The 17,751-nt window shown below is 34.0% G+C and overlaps 1 protein-coding gene across 2 annotated transcripts in view; it reads left to right on the top strand.

The window, feature by feature from the left end:
• HisT (Histamine transporter) overlaps window positions 1-17,751 on the top strand; it is a 66,456-nt gene that overhangs the window by 43,887 nt on the left and 4,818 nt on the right. For both annotated transcript variants that reach the window (XM_089696005.1, XM_089696006.1), the window contains exons 2-4: window positions 6,456-6,584; window positions 6,988-7,083; window positions 16,338-16,479. In XM_089696005.1, coding sequence (XP_089552131.1) covers window positions 6,456-6,584; window positions 6,988-7,083; window positions 16,338-16,479 — 367 coding nt within the window. The remainder of the gene's footprint in view (window positions 1-6,455; window positions 6,585-6,987; window positions 7,084-16,337; window positions 16,480-17,751) is intronic.

The following is a 17,751-nucleotide window of genomic DNA, read 5'->3' as shown; positions in this document are numbered from 1 at the left end:
CGTGATGATATAATATAGCCCATAGCCTTCCTCGATAAATGAGCTATCTAACACCGAAATAATTTTTCAAATCGGACCAGTAGTTCCCGAGATTGGCGTGTTCAAAGAAACAAACTCTTCAGCTTTATAGGTAATACTAGCTTTCCACCCGCGGCTTCACCCGCGCAGTCAAAGAAAAACCCGCATAGTTCCCGTCTCCGTTCCGTGAGATTTCCGGGATAAAACCTATCCTATTTCCCGGGGTAAAAAGTAGCCTATGTCCTTTCTCGGGTATCAAAATATCTCTATACCAAATTTCATGCAAATTGGTTCAGTAGTTAAGGCGTGATTGAGTAACAGACAGACAGACAGAGTTACTTTCGCATTTATAATATTAGTATGGAAGTATGGATTAGTATAGATTGTACGGGCTAGACAAGAAGTAATAAATAAAAAGGATTATAAAGTCTGACTTCAGAATATAGATAACGTTTTGGCAAGTAATTTTAAATTTAAATTGTAATATACATTTTCGTACAATATAGGAGTATGGAAAGGGATATAAAAAGAACCTTAGAAAATAATTATTTTTTACTAAAGCTAGAGGAAAACGTTAAAGGTGTTTTTATATAGGTAGGTACACACAAACAGGGATGAAGGAAAATAATGTAATATTTATAAAAAATAAAATTACACTTCCTTGAATATTAAATGAGTTCAACCTCAGAGAGATATTTTACAATACTATTGGCGGAAAAAAATTGTAAATATACAAGAATCAAAGAGGTATGTACTAGCGCCGAAATTAACTTCCTTCTTTTTTGAAGTCGGCTGAAAACGAGGTTTGGACTTTGGACGTCGACTGTCCTAAAGGTTTTGTCTTGTAAAGATATTTGACCAATAAAAGATTTGATTCAACGCACTGCGTTTTCGTAGTACAGTTGCAAAACTTAAATCCAATGTCAAATCAATCTTTCGTTTGCAGAATATTAAATACATATATAAACATTGAGGTATTATTACTAGAGAGGGCACCACGAACAAAATCTATGCAACAAGCGCGGCGGCGCGGGGCGGCTAGTGAGTCATACACTTTGTAGATATTTTGCCTCTTGTTACTTATAAATTAAAACCAATCAATGCAATGTAACAAAAAAAGACGGGTTGCACTCCGGGAGTGCCGGCAAAAGTGAAAACGCGCGTAGTAGAGAGGGGATAGCTGTCTACTCTCCATCCGTCTTACGCTTTTTCGATCAGGTCACGTGTCCTGACGCGAGTTTAAGATTTTATACCCATTACAGAAAAAGTGCTCAATGCCGCTTAAGAAGTTTTCACTTCAAAAAAAAATTGAGTTTGAGACGATTGACTCTAACTCGTGTTACAAATAGTGTAGTAGCGATGCCCTCTCTAGTACGTAGTACATGTAACTCAATGCATATAAACCACTTTTAAGTATAACATTTTCCTTATAGACTTGTGTAAGGTGATGATGTCGCCTTTTCTTACTATTATTGCGTTCCAGGGTCTACGCATAATTCATTCAGTTTATGGAAATGTTTCAATGGATATTACCTAATTATAAGTATTGGCATCTAACTATTATTGACCTAGTCTCCTTATGTGTTCACTAATAAAGGTTTTATAAAATCTAGGAAAGGTTATTTATGCGTTAAAATAATAAAATTTAAACATTGAATTTACAGATAAGATAAGACCTCGGAGACTTTTAGATTTTAAGGTATTTTGCAACAATTATTGTCTTTTATGCTAATTATTCAAATCTCATTTTTAACCGACTTCAAAAAAAAGGAGGAGGTTATCAATTCGGCCGGTATGTTTTTTTTTTTTTTTTATGTATGTACACCGATTACTCCGTGGTTTCTGAACCGATTTACGTGATTCTTTTTTTGTTCGATGCGGGATGGTGTCGAATTGGTCCCATAAAAATTTTATTCGGATAGGCCCAGTAGTTTTTATTTTATGAGCATTTTTGTCTGTATTTGTAAATGTTGCAAGTGCAAGTTTGAAGTCGGTTGTTTTTAACGCAGTTATTGACTTGTATGATTTACTAGCTGTGCTCCTCGGTTTTACCCGCAGTGCTCCGCTCCTGTTGGTCTTAGCGAGATGATATTATATTTCCTCGATGAATGGGCTATCGAACACCGTAATAATTTTTCAAATCGGACCAGTAGTTCTCAGGAACTCTCAGGAACCAGATTAGCGCGTTCAAACAAACAAACACACAAACAAACTCTTCAGCTTTATAATATTAGTAGGTACAGATTCATTAATAATGTTTGATTCCTAAATTGATATTTTGTTTTAAATATATGTATAAACGTAAACAAAATTATTATGTTTTGTTTATATGAATTTTCTTCCATAATGACTCATACTTAAATTAACATAAATAACAGAATTGTTACACTACGTTTCGCTCGACGGTGGTGCCCCTAATCCGATCTCATAAAAACAATAATAAAATACACTATTTAATTGTTATTTTATCGTCCTTTATTACACACTTAAAATAATACTCTAGACTCTAGAGGCCAATATACGATACCAACACGTTCCTATCAAGTCCAAGTTTGAAGCAGTTTATGACAAAAGGGGCCTTGGCAATCGCATCATTTTCTCAAACGTTTACGTGTTTTAAATATTATTTTATTTTAAAACCATTATTCAAATATAATATTTAAGTACCAACTGCTCAAATCTACAGAAAAGAACCGATTAAATCACCAAAAATAAAAAATAATTTGTTTTGCATTTTTATTTGTAAACCAAAATGCAACACGAAACAAGAAGACTCCAAAGAGTTTTTTTTAACATATTAAAGACTTTGTTTACTCACAAAATTGCAAGTATAGTTATATATAGTATTAATTATTATATTATCTGTGGTTATATCATACAACATGCAAGATATTGGATACTTGAAGCAAGACGAATCAAATGAAGTGTCACAGAGGAAACATACACGAGTGGCGTTCCGGTACACTCACTAATTACGTTTGTAATCCTCTCAACTCCGCTGCTCTGTGGCTTATATAAAATGTTATGAATATGAATTTGGATGAAATTCGCAGAACTTCGAGGTGCTGAGCGCGCTGTTATTTTCTTAAATACTGTGAACATTTTGAAAATTCTTGCTTGGTTGCTTTTGATTTGAGAAAAAAAGGAGTTTGCTTTTTTGTTCATTTTTCAAGTCTGTATAGGTATTTTTTCATCTCTTTCGTAAACTGATTTTTTTAGTCTTGTTTTTAGTTTCAAAATTCTTGAACGTATTATTCTAAAAATAAATCAGGGTGATAATTACTAATTAGACACCCGCTAGCAGAACAAATTGCTCCAAACAAAGAGCCATTTTTTACGCGCATCCGTGTGTAAAATTCTTTATTTCACTGTAAGGTCCGGGTTTTTGACTTTTTAGTTATACTATGTATAATTATTTTTTAACTAAATAAATGGTGAAGTATGGATTAAATTTGAGCAGCTGAATTCCTACAAATTAAAAAGGACCATCAAAATCAGTTCACCCTGTAAATTCAAACTCAAAAAAATTCTTGAGGCTTAAAAACTGAAAGTAAAACTGAAGACAGTATGTAGGTATGTTTGTCGAGAGATCAAGTACAATATGAGGTATCATGTGCCCCTATTGTTTCTGAGATTGTTATGGTACTATATTTAATATTTACGGCAAAAATTGCGGTTTATTTTCAAGATTATGTAATAACCTGTCTTGGCATGACAATAATATGGAACAGAATTACTATTCAGACGGTTTTTAGAATGAAATATTTCACACCCAAACTGAATGAACAACTCTCTTATTACCTAACTACTTAATAAAATGAAATGGTGTTAGTTTTTTCAAATATCTTTGAAAGGAATGTTGGAAAACTGACCCTTTGAATGAGTTCTGTCGCATCATAATAAAATATTGATAAATAATATGATAGTAATTACATTAATTTCGTGCTTATTTTCTTTCTTTCCTTCTTCTCTTATAAGTACGTTTAAAACTGTTTCCTTCAAACTTGAAGTAACATTACGAGATTTACCAACAGCTTAATAATGTCTCATAAAAGTTTAAATGATCCAGATATTTTTTTTAATAAGTTATAGTGTCAATGGTAATTTAAATTGAAATAAATAATTGAATTTATTCTCACGAATTCGTCATTTATGCATGAAATATCATATTGTTATTGCTTAGCATACAAATAATTGAATTTAGTCATGGACGGAGATACAACCTTCACTCGTTCATACAATACTATTGATAACAATGTAATGATTCGGTTGAATAACTGGATATCTATAGATAAATAGTTGTAAACACGTATTAATTTTTATTAAAGAGTAGCTGTGTCGCACGGTTTCCCCCGCGGACAAAACTGCGTTTAAAATCGAGTATTTCTATAGCACGTGTGTTATTATGACTATATTCCTGTAATTTTAAATCCATCCTGTGATTTTTACATGAAAGTGTAAAAATCATTTTTTGCTTCCTTTTAATGTTGTGTCCACCCTGTTCTTGATTTAATATAAAGATATGTTTGGTATTTCCTTCCCTTATTTTTTTCACAAGAAGTAACCAACGCTTCTCTTTATAAGATCGAAGTATCTCCTTTCCCAGATGTTCCTTGAAACTTGTTTTCATAAACCCCTGTGAATAACTGGAACAAAATCATTCAAACACTCAACACAAAGCTGGAAAGGTGACGAACGTGTCCCAAATACAGATTTGTGTCAAAATGCTGTTTACACACCTGACTTATCGCTAAGGGAAAACTTTAAAATGACTGAATAGGAGACAAACCACATTGCAACGTTTTAATATTAAAGGAAAGACATTAATTTCAAAACAATACATCCTCATAACGACATATTTATTATAAAATAATGTACCTATTAAATAGAGTACTATTTTTAACGGGTACAAAATATACTTACTTTAGACAGTCCCTTCTTCGGGATTTTACCAAAAGGTTATCTGAAAACGTTGAAAATTTTGTTTCAAACTTATGATGATTATAAAGTTACATAAAAACTACACGTGTTTATGAATCTGTCAAGTTATAAACGGAATACATATTATTAGAATTTATGATGGCTGCGAATCTTGTGACAACAATGTAATGTTCGTAAATATAAAATGTCATACACATTTCTGCTGTACAATGTGTACCAATTTTTTTACTCGAAATGTTACATAATTGTATATAGCTTTAATAGGTATATATTTAATTATATTTGTATGGCGTAGTAATAAATTTTAACCAAACAATAGCTGAAGGATGTAAAATATGGCATCAGGCATGAGGCAGCAGCTGTCGCTTGATAACGTTAAGTGAATAGGAGGGAAGCCTCAAGCCACGAACGGGAAGCAAGGGGTAAATAAATTTAAATTTTTACGAATCTTCTGATAGAGCCATAGAGGTCAATTACAGAATATGGATATTATATCGCAGTTAATTGGAGATTTTATGAATAGCCTAGGAACCTTATTAAACAAATAATAATAACTAGATCTTTATTTCAGAAACAATTTTCATATTTATATAATTATAAAACGCCGTTATTTTTTTTCATAAACTATCGCAATACGACTGGATTTCATTTAGGTACTTAATTCAACTACCTCTGATATTTTTTTAAATAACATGAAATTACTCTTTCGCGCATTTAGTTAAAGTAAGACAGGGTATTAGAAATCACAAATAGGTATTATATTCTTGTATTATTAGTTATCCATACTAATATTATAAATGCGAAAGTAACTCTGTCTGTCTGTGTGTTACTCAATCACGCCTTAACTACTGAACCAATTTGCATTAAATTTGGTATAGAGATATTTTGATACCCTAGAAAGGACATAGGATAGGTTTTATCCCGGAAATCCTACGGGAACGGGTTTTTCTTTGAAAACGCGGGCGAAGCCGCGGGCGGAAAGCTAGTTTTAAATAAAGCATAGGTAAATAGTAAAACTGGGCATTAGCATTAGACCATGATCACAAAACCCCGACCTTGTATGTACAAAAGGAAATTATGCTGGATTGCGTGACGAGTTTGCAAAATTACATGTATTACATACAATTTGCAATGACAATTTTTCATAAAGATGTTTAAAATCATAATGCGGAAAGACTTTATTTGTTTATGATAACCATAATTTAAAATCAGTTAACGTCCAGGTAGTTTTAGTAACAAGGCGAAATAAACAATAGTTTTCGACGTATTCCGTGATTTCGTGGTATCCCTAGAGATTTCGTGAAATGGCTAATATCCTCATTTTTCTGCAACGTATCATGTTTATCTACGTGTATTCTTATGCCTTCTTTACTTTTCTACTTTAGAAGAGAAAAATTGGCGATTAAAATAAAACTTAAAAAGTATACACTTCTTAAATGGCATAAGCCGAAAATGCAACCTTATTACAAGAGAAATAAAGAACACAATCCTTCCAGGGTCTACGTGTGACGACAATCATCGGATCGCTGGGAACATGCGCGGGCGCATGGCTGAAGGTGTTCTCTGTACCACAGGATATGTTCTGGCTCGGATTTGCTGGACAGACTGTTGTGGCTATATCTCAGGTATTTATTGTTTGTTAGTCTTCCAATATAGCCTGTCATTATCTGCCATATTTTTATCTCTTCTATCAGACTTTGCATCTTAATCCTTTTGTGTGTATCTGGAATTGTAAAGAGAGCATAGAGCATTTCAAATTGACTTTCGATAAATTTATGTTAATTCAGCTCTACTTTGATATCATGTGGTGGTTTTTTTTTTTACAGTTTGGTTACAGTACAGTACTTTGGTTACAGTTTTTGAAGAAACAATTTCGAAAATCATCAACAATTAATATTAAATACCTAAATCATGTATCTGTCACCGACACAAATGAAATCGGCCTTTAAAACTATATCCGAATCCTAAAGCTCTTTTTATATTTATGTAATTTACAAATATTCAGTACTTATTCCATTTATTAAACAGGTTTTCATCCTGAACGTGCCTCCCCGGCTGGCTGCGGTATGGTTTGGAGCTGACCAAGTGTCCTCCGCTTGCAGCATTGGAGTTTTTGGAAATCAGGTAAGGGGAGTTTTTTGAAGTGATACTTCTCTAAAGCGCTGCGTTGAAAGTAAAATTGTTCCCCCTCCCCATTATTATAATAATAAAATTTTGAAACGAAAAATAAAGATAATTTTAATACAAATAAAAGTGAAAATTTTCTTCTTCGTTCGTTATAAATTATAGTCATTTTTAGATGGACAAGATTTTGTGGGATTGCAGATGAATAATATCTTAAGGGAAATATTAATTCTGAAATCTTTAAATTCCCCAAGCCTTCCATCAAATTTTAATCAAGAAATTTAAAGACTCCCAAGAAAAGAATGAATTGCCTATATTTTAAGAAATATGTAGGTATAATATAAAAAAGACGCGTTAAAAATAAATCAATTGAATTTTGTATTAAGAATTGGACAGTAAAGTAAACATTTTTTTATCGAATAAATAAATAATACCTACTATATTATGCCAACCTGCCAACGAGGTAATGTCCCGTACGTAACTATCATCATATCTATAAAACTACTATAAAAGTTAGTATTGTTATTTCTTGATGGAAGTACATTTAATACTTCACTAGTTCCACTTGATTTTATTAGAAACTAACTTTCCAACCGCAGCTTCGCCCGCGCAGTCAAAAAAAACCCGCATAGTTCCCGTTCCCGTAGGATTTCCGGGATAAAAAGTAGCCTATATCCTTTTTCGGGTATCAAAATATATCTACCAAATTTCATGCAAATTAGTTCAGTAGTTAAGGCGTGATTGAGTAACAGACAGACAGACAGAGTTACTTTGGCATTTATAATATTAGTATGGATTTATATAATTTAGAGGTGATAACTTTTTATTTAGAAATCTAAAATTCTATCAACATTTCGAGCAGGGATGGTAAGGGTTTGCTTCCGATACCGTACTAGTTAAAATTAGATACCTAGACTCAATCAATAAAATATATAGTCTGTAAGTCTGAGAATTTGTCATCAAATATAATTTTATACGCCAGGTGCGGGAACAGGCAAAATAAAGTTTGTGGAATCAACTAGAAAACTCACTAAAATTGAGAAATAAATTCATCTTTACACGCTCGAAACTTCACTTAGTTACTACTCTCACGACAGATGATGGTCTCGTAACAAGAATTACCTATTTAATAAAATAATTTATTCTATTACTAAGGAATTGTCTGCTGTAGGTCGGTAGAACTGGCCAGCAATGATAAGAAGCTCAAGGAAATTGGTCTCTAAAGAACCAATAAACTTGGGGTCTCTTGATAAATTGTCGCACTTTATGATCAATTTTCTTTCTCATTATGGACGCTATGTTGTATCGATAATGTATTAGCAAGACCCTTAATTCGAAGAGATATATTACTCACTTGGAAATATTTATAGATAGTAATAAATCAGATCACAACACATAACGATTATTGACTGATTTCTAAGCGATTGAATGAGATAATATAAGAAGAAAGATGATATAATATTTCTTGTATTATGGACGTTGAAAAATATTTATAGCTCAAATAGGTAATTAATTTATATCATGTATACTATAAGGACCGTACAAATACTTTTTCAATTACATTTGTGTGAATGATTATAAATACAAAAGTCAGAAATAATGGCAATAATCTTAGAATTTAGAGTTGTCCTATGTTTCTCACGTTAGTCACGAAATTAACAATACAATAAATTGACGTCAGACATCTTTGAATAGTTTAATTAACTCTCTAATTACTTCGATCTAATTATATTTCGCAGATTTGATGTAATTGCACAATCATTGAAGTAAATATTTTTTTTTTATTTTGATAGTCTTTCATTTTTCTACCAAGTGCCCTCTCAAAATGAAATAATGCTTGTGCGGAAATAAACAATTTTCATTTAAGAAGAGACCTGCGTGTTCCTAATGGATTTTCTATTCTATTATAAGTTTTATGGACCTTGTTATAGGTCATATTTTAGACTGACGATTACATTGATTCCATTAAGATATTTTACATTAGGTATCATTTGTGCCTGGAATTTTCTGATTGCAACACTCGGAAGTGTTTATTCAATTCGATACGAGGGGGCCGTGGTCCGTATGTTTCACACTCGTACATTTGATTGGCGAATTAACCCACCTATTTTATGTTGCATGTTATGATAGTTAATATCTACTCATATAGTGACTATGTTTTACCTATGTGGCTTTAGTACGATCTTCTGTACCTTAAATGTTGTAGGCGTTACCCGGCAATTTCGACTATGTTCAACCTCTATAAAGTCTGGTACAACATAAAGCACAATACCGAAAAAAATATATAAAATAGGATGATCTTTAATTGCTCGCGAGGAATTTTTTCCAAAGTTAATAGATTTCTAGAAAAAAAATGTGCCGTGGTCATCGATTTTTCCGCAAATACTCTATAAACTTCGTAACCTGCTGACTTAGAGCTCTGAAAATTTTATGTTTAATAAATTATCAGTTACACAACAGTCCCTGACGAGGATTTTGATACAAATGGATGGTATCTTTTTAAATACAAAATGCGAGGAAAAAAGAAGGTGCAGCGGGAGAGGTTTGAGATCCGTCAAGTATGGTCAAGGTTATTAGCGCATGTATAAGCCTTAAGTATTTCCATCATCTCCCTACAATAAATAAACAGATTGTTGTATATTTTGTGCAAATGCTGGGAAATAGTAATAGTAACTACATAATAAATTATAATACTACACGATACTCATGTCTCTCATTCTCTTCAATACAATGTTAAAAGTAAATGTAATTGGACTATATCGCATTATTATAATTAAAATTGCGACGGAGAAGTATTTCACTTCTCCAGAATGAAAATAATAAAAATCTGTAGCTAAATACTTTCTCAACCTCCATTCGTGGCTAATGACTAGATCGTTAGTTGCAGCAAACTGCGTGGTTCCAGGTCTTTAAAAGAAACTATCAAAAATAAAAGGTTCGGTGGTAATTTCTCCATAAATAAAACCAATATTCACTACAAAAAGAAGCTACATTATAAATTCACTCCTCGCCGTTTAAGTGGGTGATTTAATGGGCAACATTTTGCTGAAAATTTTAGAACAAAAAAAAAGACGGGTTGCACTCCGGGAGTGCCGGCAGAAGTGAAAACTTGATTATTAACGTTCAGCATGTTTGATATTTTGAAATGGTATCCGTCTTACGCATGGAATATAAGTGCTAAAAAAAATCCGTCTTACGCTTTTTCGATCAGGCCACGTGTCCTGACGCGAGTTTAAGATTTTATACCCAACGCCGCTACAGAAGTTTTCACATCAAAAATATTCCGTGAAAGAGCAAAAATTCCATTTCCACCTCTGCAAAGCGTTAAAGGATTTGCATCATATTACAAAGATAGAATTTTCTTGTATAATGTATATTATTCAGTATAATGATATCTTAGCTACGCGTTTTAGTTATAAGTGAATTGTTATAGATAATCCGCTAATAATTATTGTCACTCGAAACCACATTCAAAGCCTCCACAAAATTGAAAATAAACGAGAATCTGAACCGTTTCCATTAGTTGGAATAAAACTATTCCAAATGAATTATTCACAACCACTATCCACGCTTCAGCATTTTTATCCTTTTGTCTGTAGAACGAATATGTGAAATGTGAATTTATTATTCCGAGATCTTTTATCCGATTGTTGAAAAGCCATCTTACTTTGTGACAGAGCGTTTAATTGTGGAAGGAAGTGTGGGTTTTCATTGAATAGTGTTCGTTTGGTGTTAATAGGGGTTGTGCAAATTTATCGAGTTACTTGGGTACTTTAGGCAATTATTACATTATTATGTCCTATATGTTTATAGGCTAATAGAGCATTCCCCTGTAGTGAACGTAGGGATTTAGTTATTTAGGCCATTCGTAGCAGAAAGAAGCCTCATGAACGCTGTAAGTACTGGTGTTATCCTAACTGAAAGGTTGTTATTTATGATCGAAGCTGAAAGGTGAATAAATCATGTGAATGATTCATCGCATTTGGATACATGGATAGCTATACTATTTAAATTAATATATACTAATATTATTATGGTATTTGAGGCTCAATTTATATTAAAACACAAGGATGATGCAATCACTTTTATTTGACACAACAAACTGCCATACGATCGGTGACATTATTTGTGTGTACCCTCACTAATATACTACAATCCCTCCACCTTTAGTTACAACTTAATGACTAGGTATTACAAAAATTTACGTTTTTTACGTATACGCAAAGGATATCTACGAGGTGTCAACTGATCGTCACTCCGGGGGTCTATAGGGGCGGAAGGAGAACTCACGCTAGTAGTGACAGAGCTTCCTTCAGAATCTGAGCCAACTGGTACCGACTCACTCCTCTCCTCCTCTACCTGTTCTTGTTGAGGAGCTGGCGATGACAAGACGTTTGAATCATGAGGAACCCCCTGCAATTGCGGTGGATCTTGTTCCGTAACATGTTCCCCAGGAACTGAAGATTCAGTCACCTCATTAGAAGTGTAGTCCCCGAAGCAACTCACATCATCAGAAACATGTTCATTGTATTTTTTAGAACCCTTATAAATCAAAATTTGGTCTATATGTTTGCGAACGTAGACATTTTGTTCTGGTACATAAACCAAATACATCCTTGAGCCAATGTTTTTCTTAATTATACCAAATTTATAAGTATGTTTGGTTCCATTTTTATAATAGTGTTTAAACAAAACTTCATCTCCGGTTTTAAATATAATTTTACGATGACCCCCATAGGCGTTACTTTGTGAAATCTGTTTAGCATGAACATTATCCTTAATGACACTTGACAAAGACTCTGAGGTTGGTGAAGTGCCACCAGCTACCGTACTACGTTCACAAAGTAAATCTAAACGGCAACGTAACTTACGGCCAAACATCAACTCTGCGGGAGAGACACCGGTAGTGCAGTGAGCCGAATTTCTATAATTAAATAAATATTCGTATAATTTATCAACCAACATTTTGGAGCTGCCTTCGTTTAAAATCACCTGAATGCTGCGTTTAAATGTTTTCACAGTATTTTCGGCCTGACCGTTAGACGCTGGGTGGTACGGTGCAATGGTTACATGTTTTACTCCATTGCGTTGACAAAAATTTTCAAAATAAGCTGAACAAAAATTAGTTCCATTATCCGTCACTATAACTTTAACTAAACCAAATCTACTAAACATTTCACTGACTCTCAATACCACCGCTTCACTATCTGTCGTTGACATAATAAAACATTCTACCCATTTAGAATATGCATCAACTGCTACTAAAAAATTTTTATTGTTCAACGAAAACATATCTAAATGAATGCGCTCCCAAGGACGCTCGGGGTAGGACCAATGAGCGAGGGGCGCGCGCGGGGGGCTGCTACGAAAAACATTGCAAATACTACATGAACCAATTTTTTGCTCAATATGTTTATCGATGTTAGGCCACCACATACGAGTGCGCGCTTCATTCTTAGTTTTAACGATTCCAAAATGAGAACTATGCAATTCATTCAATAAACGTTCACGTAAAATGGTAGGAATTACAATCTTATGGCCGCGCATAATGCAACCATCTTCATATGAAAGTTCATTTCTACACATAAAATACGGTTTTAAATCTACATCCGCAAGCTTTTTAGGCCAACCGTGCTTAATGAAATTTATAATTTTAATGAAAATATTATCATTTTCAGTGGCACTCTTAATTTCGTTAAAAGATATAGGTTTTAAAAATAAATTCGCAATAAAATTAACGTATGAACATGAGTCGGTTGTATTTAAATCACATTCAGATTCAGACGGAATTTCTAGAACCGATCGAGACAAAAAATCTGCAACATTGTTATTGCTATTAATATATTCGATATTAAAATTGTATGCCGATAAAAACAACGCATATCGCTGCAAACGGTTCGCAGCGAGTTCGGGAATACCCTTTTTTGATGCAAATATCGACAACAAAGGCTTATGATCAGTTCGTAAGGTGAAAGGAACAGTACGACCGTACAAATAATGATGGAATTTTTTTATTGCAAAAACTATAGCAGATGCCTCTTTCTGAATCTGCGCATAATTACGCTCCGCGGACGACAACGACCGCGACGCATACGCCACTACCCGCTCAGCGCCGTCCGGCTGCCGCTGTGCCAGCACGGCGCCCAGCCCCGCCGGCCCCGCGTCTGCCGTCACTATCGTACACAGCTCGGGGTCGAAGTGAGCCAGCACCCGATCCGAAGATAATTCTTGTTTAATTCTACAAAACGCCTCATTCTGTTCACGGCCCCAAAACCATTTTGTATCTTTTTTTAGTAACAAATGTAACGGATCCAAAACACTCGATGTGTTTGGTATGAAACATCTATAATAATTTACCATACCTAGAAAAGATTTCAACTCACTAACGTTCTTTGGGCAACTTGCGTTTAAAATAGCTTCAACTTTTTGTTTTGATTTATGTAGACCGTTTTTATCTATGACGAAACCGAGATATTCGATAGATGTCTGAAATAATTTACATTTCTCTCGTTTTACACGTAAACCCGCATCCTGCAATCTACTCAAAACCAGCTCTAATCTCTGCAAATGCAATGCTTTTGTAGGACCCGTTATCAAAATATCGTCCAAAAAGACGCAAACTCCCTCAATACCCACTAATAACTGATCCATAGTACGCTGAAAAATGCACGGAGCGTTCGATAAACCAAAAACCAGTCTATTGTATCGAAAGAGACCCAAATGAGTGTTGATACATGTCAATTCTTTGGAATTATCTAATAATAATTGATTGTAAGCCCTAGAAAGATCTAGCTTAGAAAATTCTAACCCTCCGTGTAATTTAGAAAAAATATCTTCGATTCTAGGCAGCGGATAATTATCGATGTACAACACTTTGTTTAAAGTTACTGAAAAATCTCCACAAATTCTTATATTACCGTCGGGTTTTAAAACGGGAACGATAGGTGTTGCAAAATCAGAGTAATCAACCTTTTCCAAAATACCTAAATCAAGTAAACGATTTAATTCCGCCTCCACTTTAGTTTTCAATGGAATCGGCACCGGTCTAGGTTTAAAAAATTTCAATTGACTCCCTGGTTTGATTTTTAAAGTCACTTTATATTTATTAAACGTACCTAAGGTATCACTAAAAAGTACAGAATATTTATTTAAAATCTTATCTGCAAGTCCGTTTGATTCTAAACTGTTGTAGTTACACGAACTAAACTCCAAACTAAAAATAGAAATAAAATCACGGCCTAAAAGTATCGGTTGGTTTTTGTGTGTGTTTACAATAAAAAAATTAATCGGTTTAACGATATTATCATAGGTAACGTTCATACAAATATAACCCAATGGGTTAATTCTAGTCCCGTTATAACAATTAAACACCACACTACTCGGTTGTAACAACAGTTTACGTTTAAAATATTTTTCATAAATAAGATATGGCAAAACGGATACTGCACTACCGCTGTCGATTTCACAAATAAACTTTAACGAATCCAACAACACCGAAAGACGCATAGGTTCTCCATTTAAACATTTAATATTAAATAACTCACCAACTTCAGAGTCCTCGCCGTGCATTTCTACATAATTATTACGCTTAACATTAACGTTACAAACTCGTTGTAAATGCCCTTGTTTACCGCACTTATTACAACTATAACTTTTAAAACGACACTGCTCTTTTGAATGGCCTTTACCACCGCACACTACACATAACACTTTCTCACTGAAGCTGGGGCCCCAGGCCACCCTCCCGGGGGCGCCGGGACGGACGGCGAACACACCAACCGGACCTCGTTCAACTCCCGGCTGCAAACTCGCCGATGATGCCGAATCAGCACTTTGCAATGCCAAGCGGGCACACTGCACGCTTAATGCCATCTCCAACGCCTTGTTGAAAGACAAATTATCGATATTCTCAGCGAATAACTTTTCTTTTTCTTTGGCATTTACTAGACCCAATACGAATCTATCACGTAGTGCTGTGTCCAATTCGCCCTTGAAGCCACAATGTTGCGCTAAATGTCGTACTCGCGCCGCCCATTCAGTTAAATCTTCCCCCGGTCTTTGTTCAGCCTTATAAAACAAATATCTTTCAGCAAAACTACTTCTCTTCGAGATAAAATGATCGTTTAACTTCTGTACGAGTGTGGCGTACTCGATGTTTTCTAAATCCGAAGGAAATACTAAATCTTTAGCGACGCGATAAGTGTCTTCTACCAACGCTGTCAACAACAACGCGCGGCGCTTCACCCCGGCTTTGTCTGTATTTTCATCAATGCTGTTAGCCGTGCAATACTGCTTAAAACGACTAATGAATATACTCCATTCTTGCGCGCGGTGGTCGAATGTGAGATTGCTGCCAAATGATGCATTTCCAACAAAAGACATATTTCACTGTATTCTTTGTACTTTTTCACGTGTGAATTACTATTTCCTCGTCGCCAATTATGGTATTTGAGGCTCAATTTATATTAAAACACAAGGATGATGCAATCACTTTTATTTGACACAACAAACTGCCATACGATCGGTGACATTATTTGTGTGTACCCTCACTAATATACTACAATTATAAAGCTGAAGAGTTTGTTTGTTTGTTTGAATGCGCTAATCTCAGAAACTACTGGTCAGATTTGAAAAATTCTTTCGGTGTTAGATAGCCCATTTTTTGAGGAAGGCTATGTAATATCGTCACGCTAAGACCAACAGGAGCAACATTATAAATCTCCGAAATCCAAATTTATAAGCATAAAATCAAAACAGCTTCACATTTTATCACCTAGATCGAGTGCTAAACAAATGTGAGATGGATGAAATGACGCAGAACATAGCCAAGTCATTAATAACGCTAAAACTGTAATACATCTTTCAACGCTGATGTATCTTCAGAAACTGGCTTTTATAAGATGCCGTACAATTTATGGAAATATTGTTGTCTAGTGAAGTGTAATAAAATCGGTGTCAGGTATACAGTTAACCTAAATTATGACCATATTATTTACATTAATTACAATTTTTAATAGTGTCTCCACTCTCTTCGTACATAATATTAATTTATTAAGACAATAACTCGTCAAATTCATTAGGTTTGTGTCCTTGGTAAAGTGGCCATCAATAAAGTTGGGTCTCTACGGAGTAAGGAATCTTCATAAAACACTTGGTCCAGTAGGGCCCAGAAGGCTTTAATTGTTCATATATTGCAATAGACCATTAGTGCATTCAGGGCGTTAACTAATATTAACTACAAAATGTTGTTTCAGCTGGGAGTCGCTCTTGGCTTCTTACTTCCACCGATGATAGTCCGCGCTCAAGGCACCATCGAAGAAATATCAGAAGATTTCAAGTTTATGTTTTATCTCGTCGCCGGCATCACCAGTGTCCTGTTTGTACTAATTGTTCTATGTAAGTTTTCGCTCTTCAAAATTTCCCGAATATTTGATAAACAAGGACATGTTTTATATCCAGTAAAAATTCAAAACCATCTCTTTTATGGGCCATTCATAAGATATACTTGCGATAAATTTTCCCATATTATATCAATGTTATAGCCTAAGATCATACCATCGAAATTTGCAGAATTAAATGATCTAGAATATGCTAATTAATACATACTCAAGCATAATTTAACGTTGAGGGCTCTTGACAGTAAATTTGTCGATGATTATGGGCTTAATAGACTGGGGTAGAAGCCTTTGAAAATAATGAAAAGATAAAAAAAATCGCAGTCGGATGAAACCCATTAGAAAAGGAGGGGAATATGATAAAAATGTAAGGAAAAATAAATTACGGTCAATCCGAGTTCGGGAAGCGGGAGGGGGGAGCTTTAAAGAGAAAAAAATGGTTTCTCTCGATTTCTGACAAAACTACAAGTCCTATAGAAAAAAGTTCAATGGCAAAGTTGTAGGTAATTAAAAGTTCTACAACTTTTGTATTTACAATTTTTTCACATAATCTAAAAATTTAGGTGAAAAATTCAAAAAACCAAGTTTTTGGTCTTTTATTTCTATCTACTTCAAAATTTATTTTTTTTCTACGAAATTTGGTGGAAACTTACTTTATTATGTCCCAAATACACTGTAATTTATTTGATTGAAAATATTTATTTTTTCGCCTTATTTTGAATTAATACCAAAAAAATAACCTAATTTTCAATCGAAAAGTCACCCGTCAAAATATCAGCTTTTTTCAAAAACTTGGGGTGCCTTTTATTCATTGAAATCTCTACTTTCATATGGTGTAAAAAAAATAAACACCACCATAGTAAATGTTCTCAGGAAATGCATACAAACAGTCTGAAAATTAGCTTTTACTAAATCAGGCACACTTCTTGAACTCTATATCTTCTCTTGTATCGGCTTTTCGGTAATATTTCAAAAGAAAAATAATTATCTGTTCTAAGTTTAATATTTTACAGCATATTCAAAAGCAAAATGATGTCGATAAAAACATTTCAGGTAGTTCGAGAAGTGTGTCTGATTTAGTAAAAGCTAATTTTCAGACTGTTTGTATGCATTTCCTGAGAACATTTACTATGGTGGTGTTTATTTTTTTTACACCATATGAAAGTAGAGATTTCAATGAATAAAAGGCACCCCAAGTTTTTGAAAAAAGCTGATATTTTGACGGGTGACTTTTCGATTGAAAATTAGGTTGTTTTTTTGGTATTAATTCAAA

Source organism: Colias philodice, chromosome 6 (assembly GCF_061535455.1).
Source record: "Colias philodice isolate Cphi_HAF_F1 chromosome 6, ilColPhil1 Martin Lab GWU primary, whole genome shotgun sequence".
In the NCBI taxonomy this organism is placed as follows: Eukaryota; Metazoa; Arthropoda; class Insecta; order Lepidoptera; family Pieridae; genus Colias; species Colias philodice.
The sequence above is the reverse complement of the archived record's forward strand: the minus strand, read 5'-3'. Positions and strand labels throughout refer to the sequence as shown.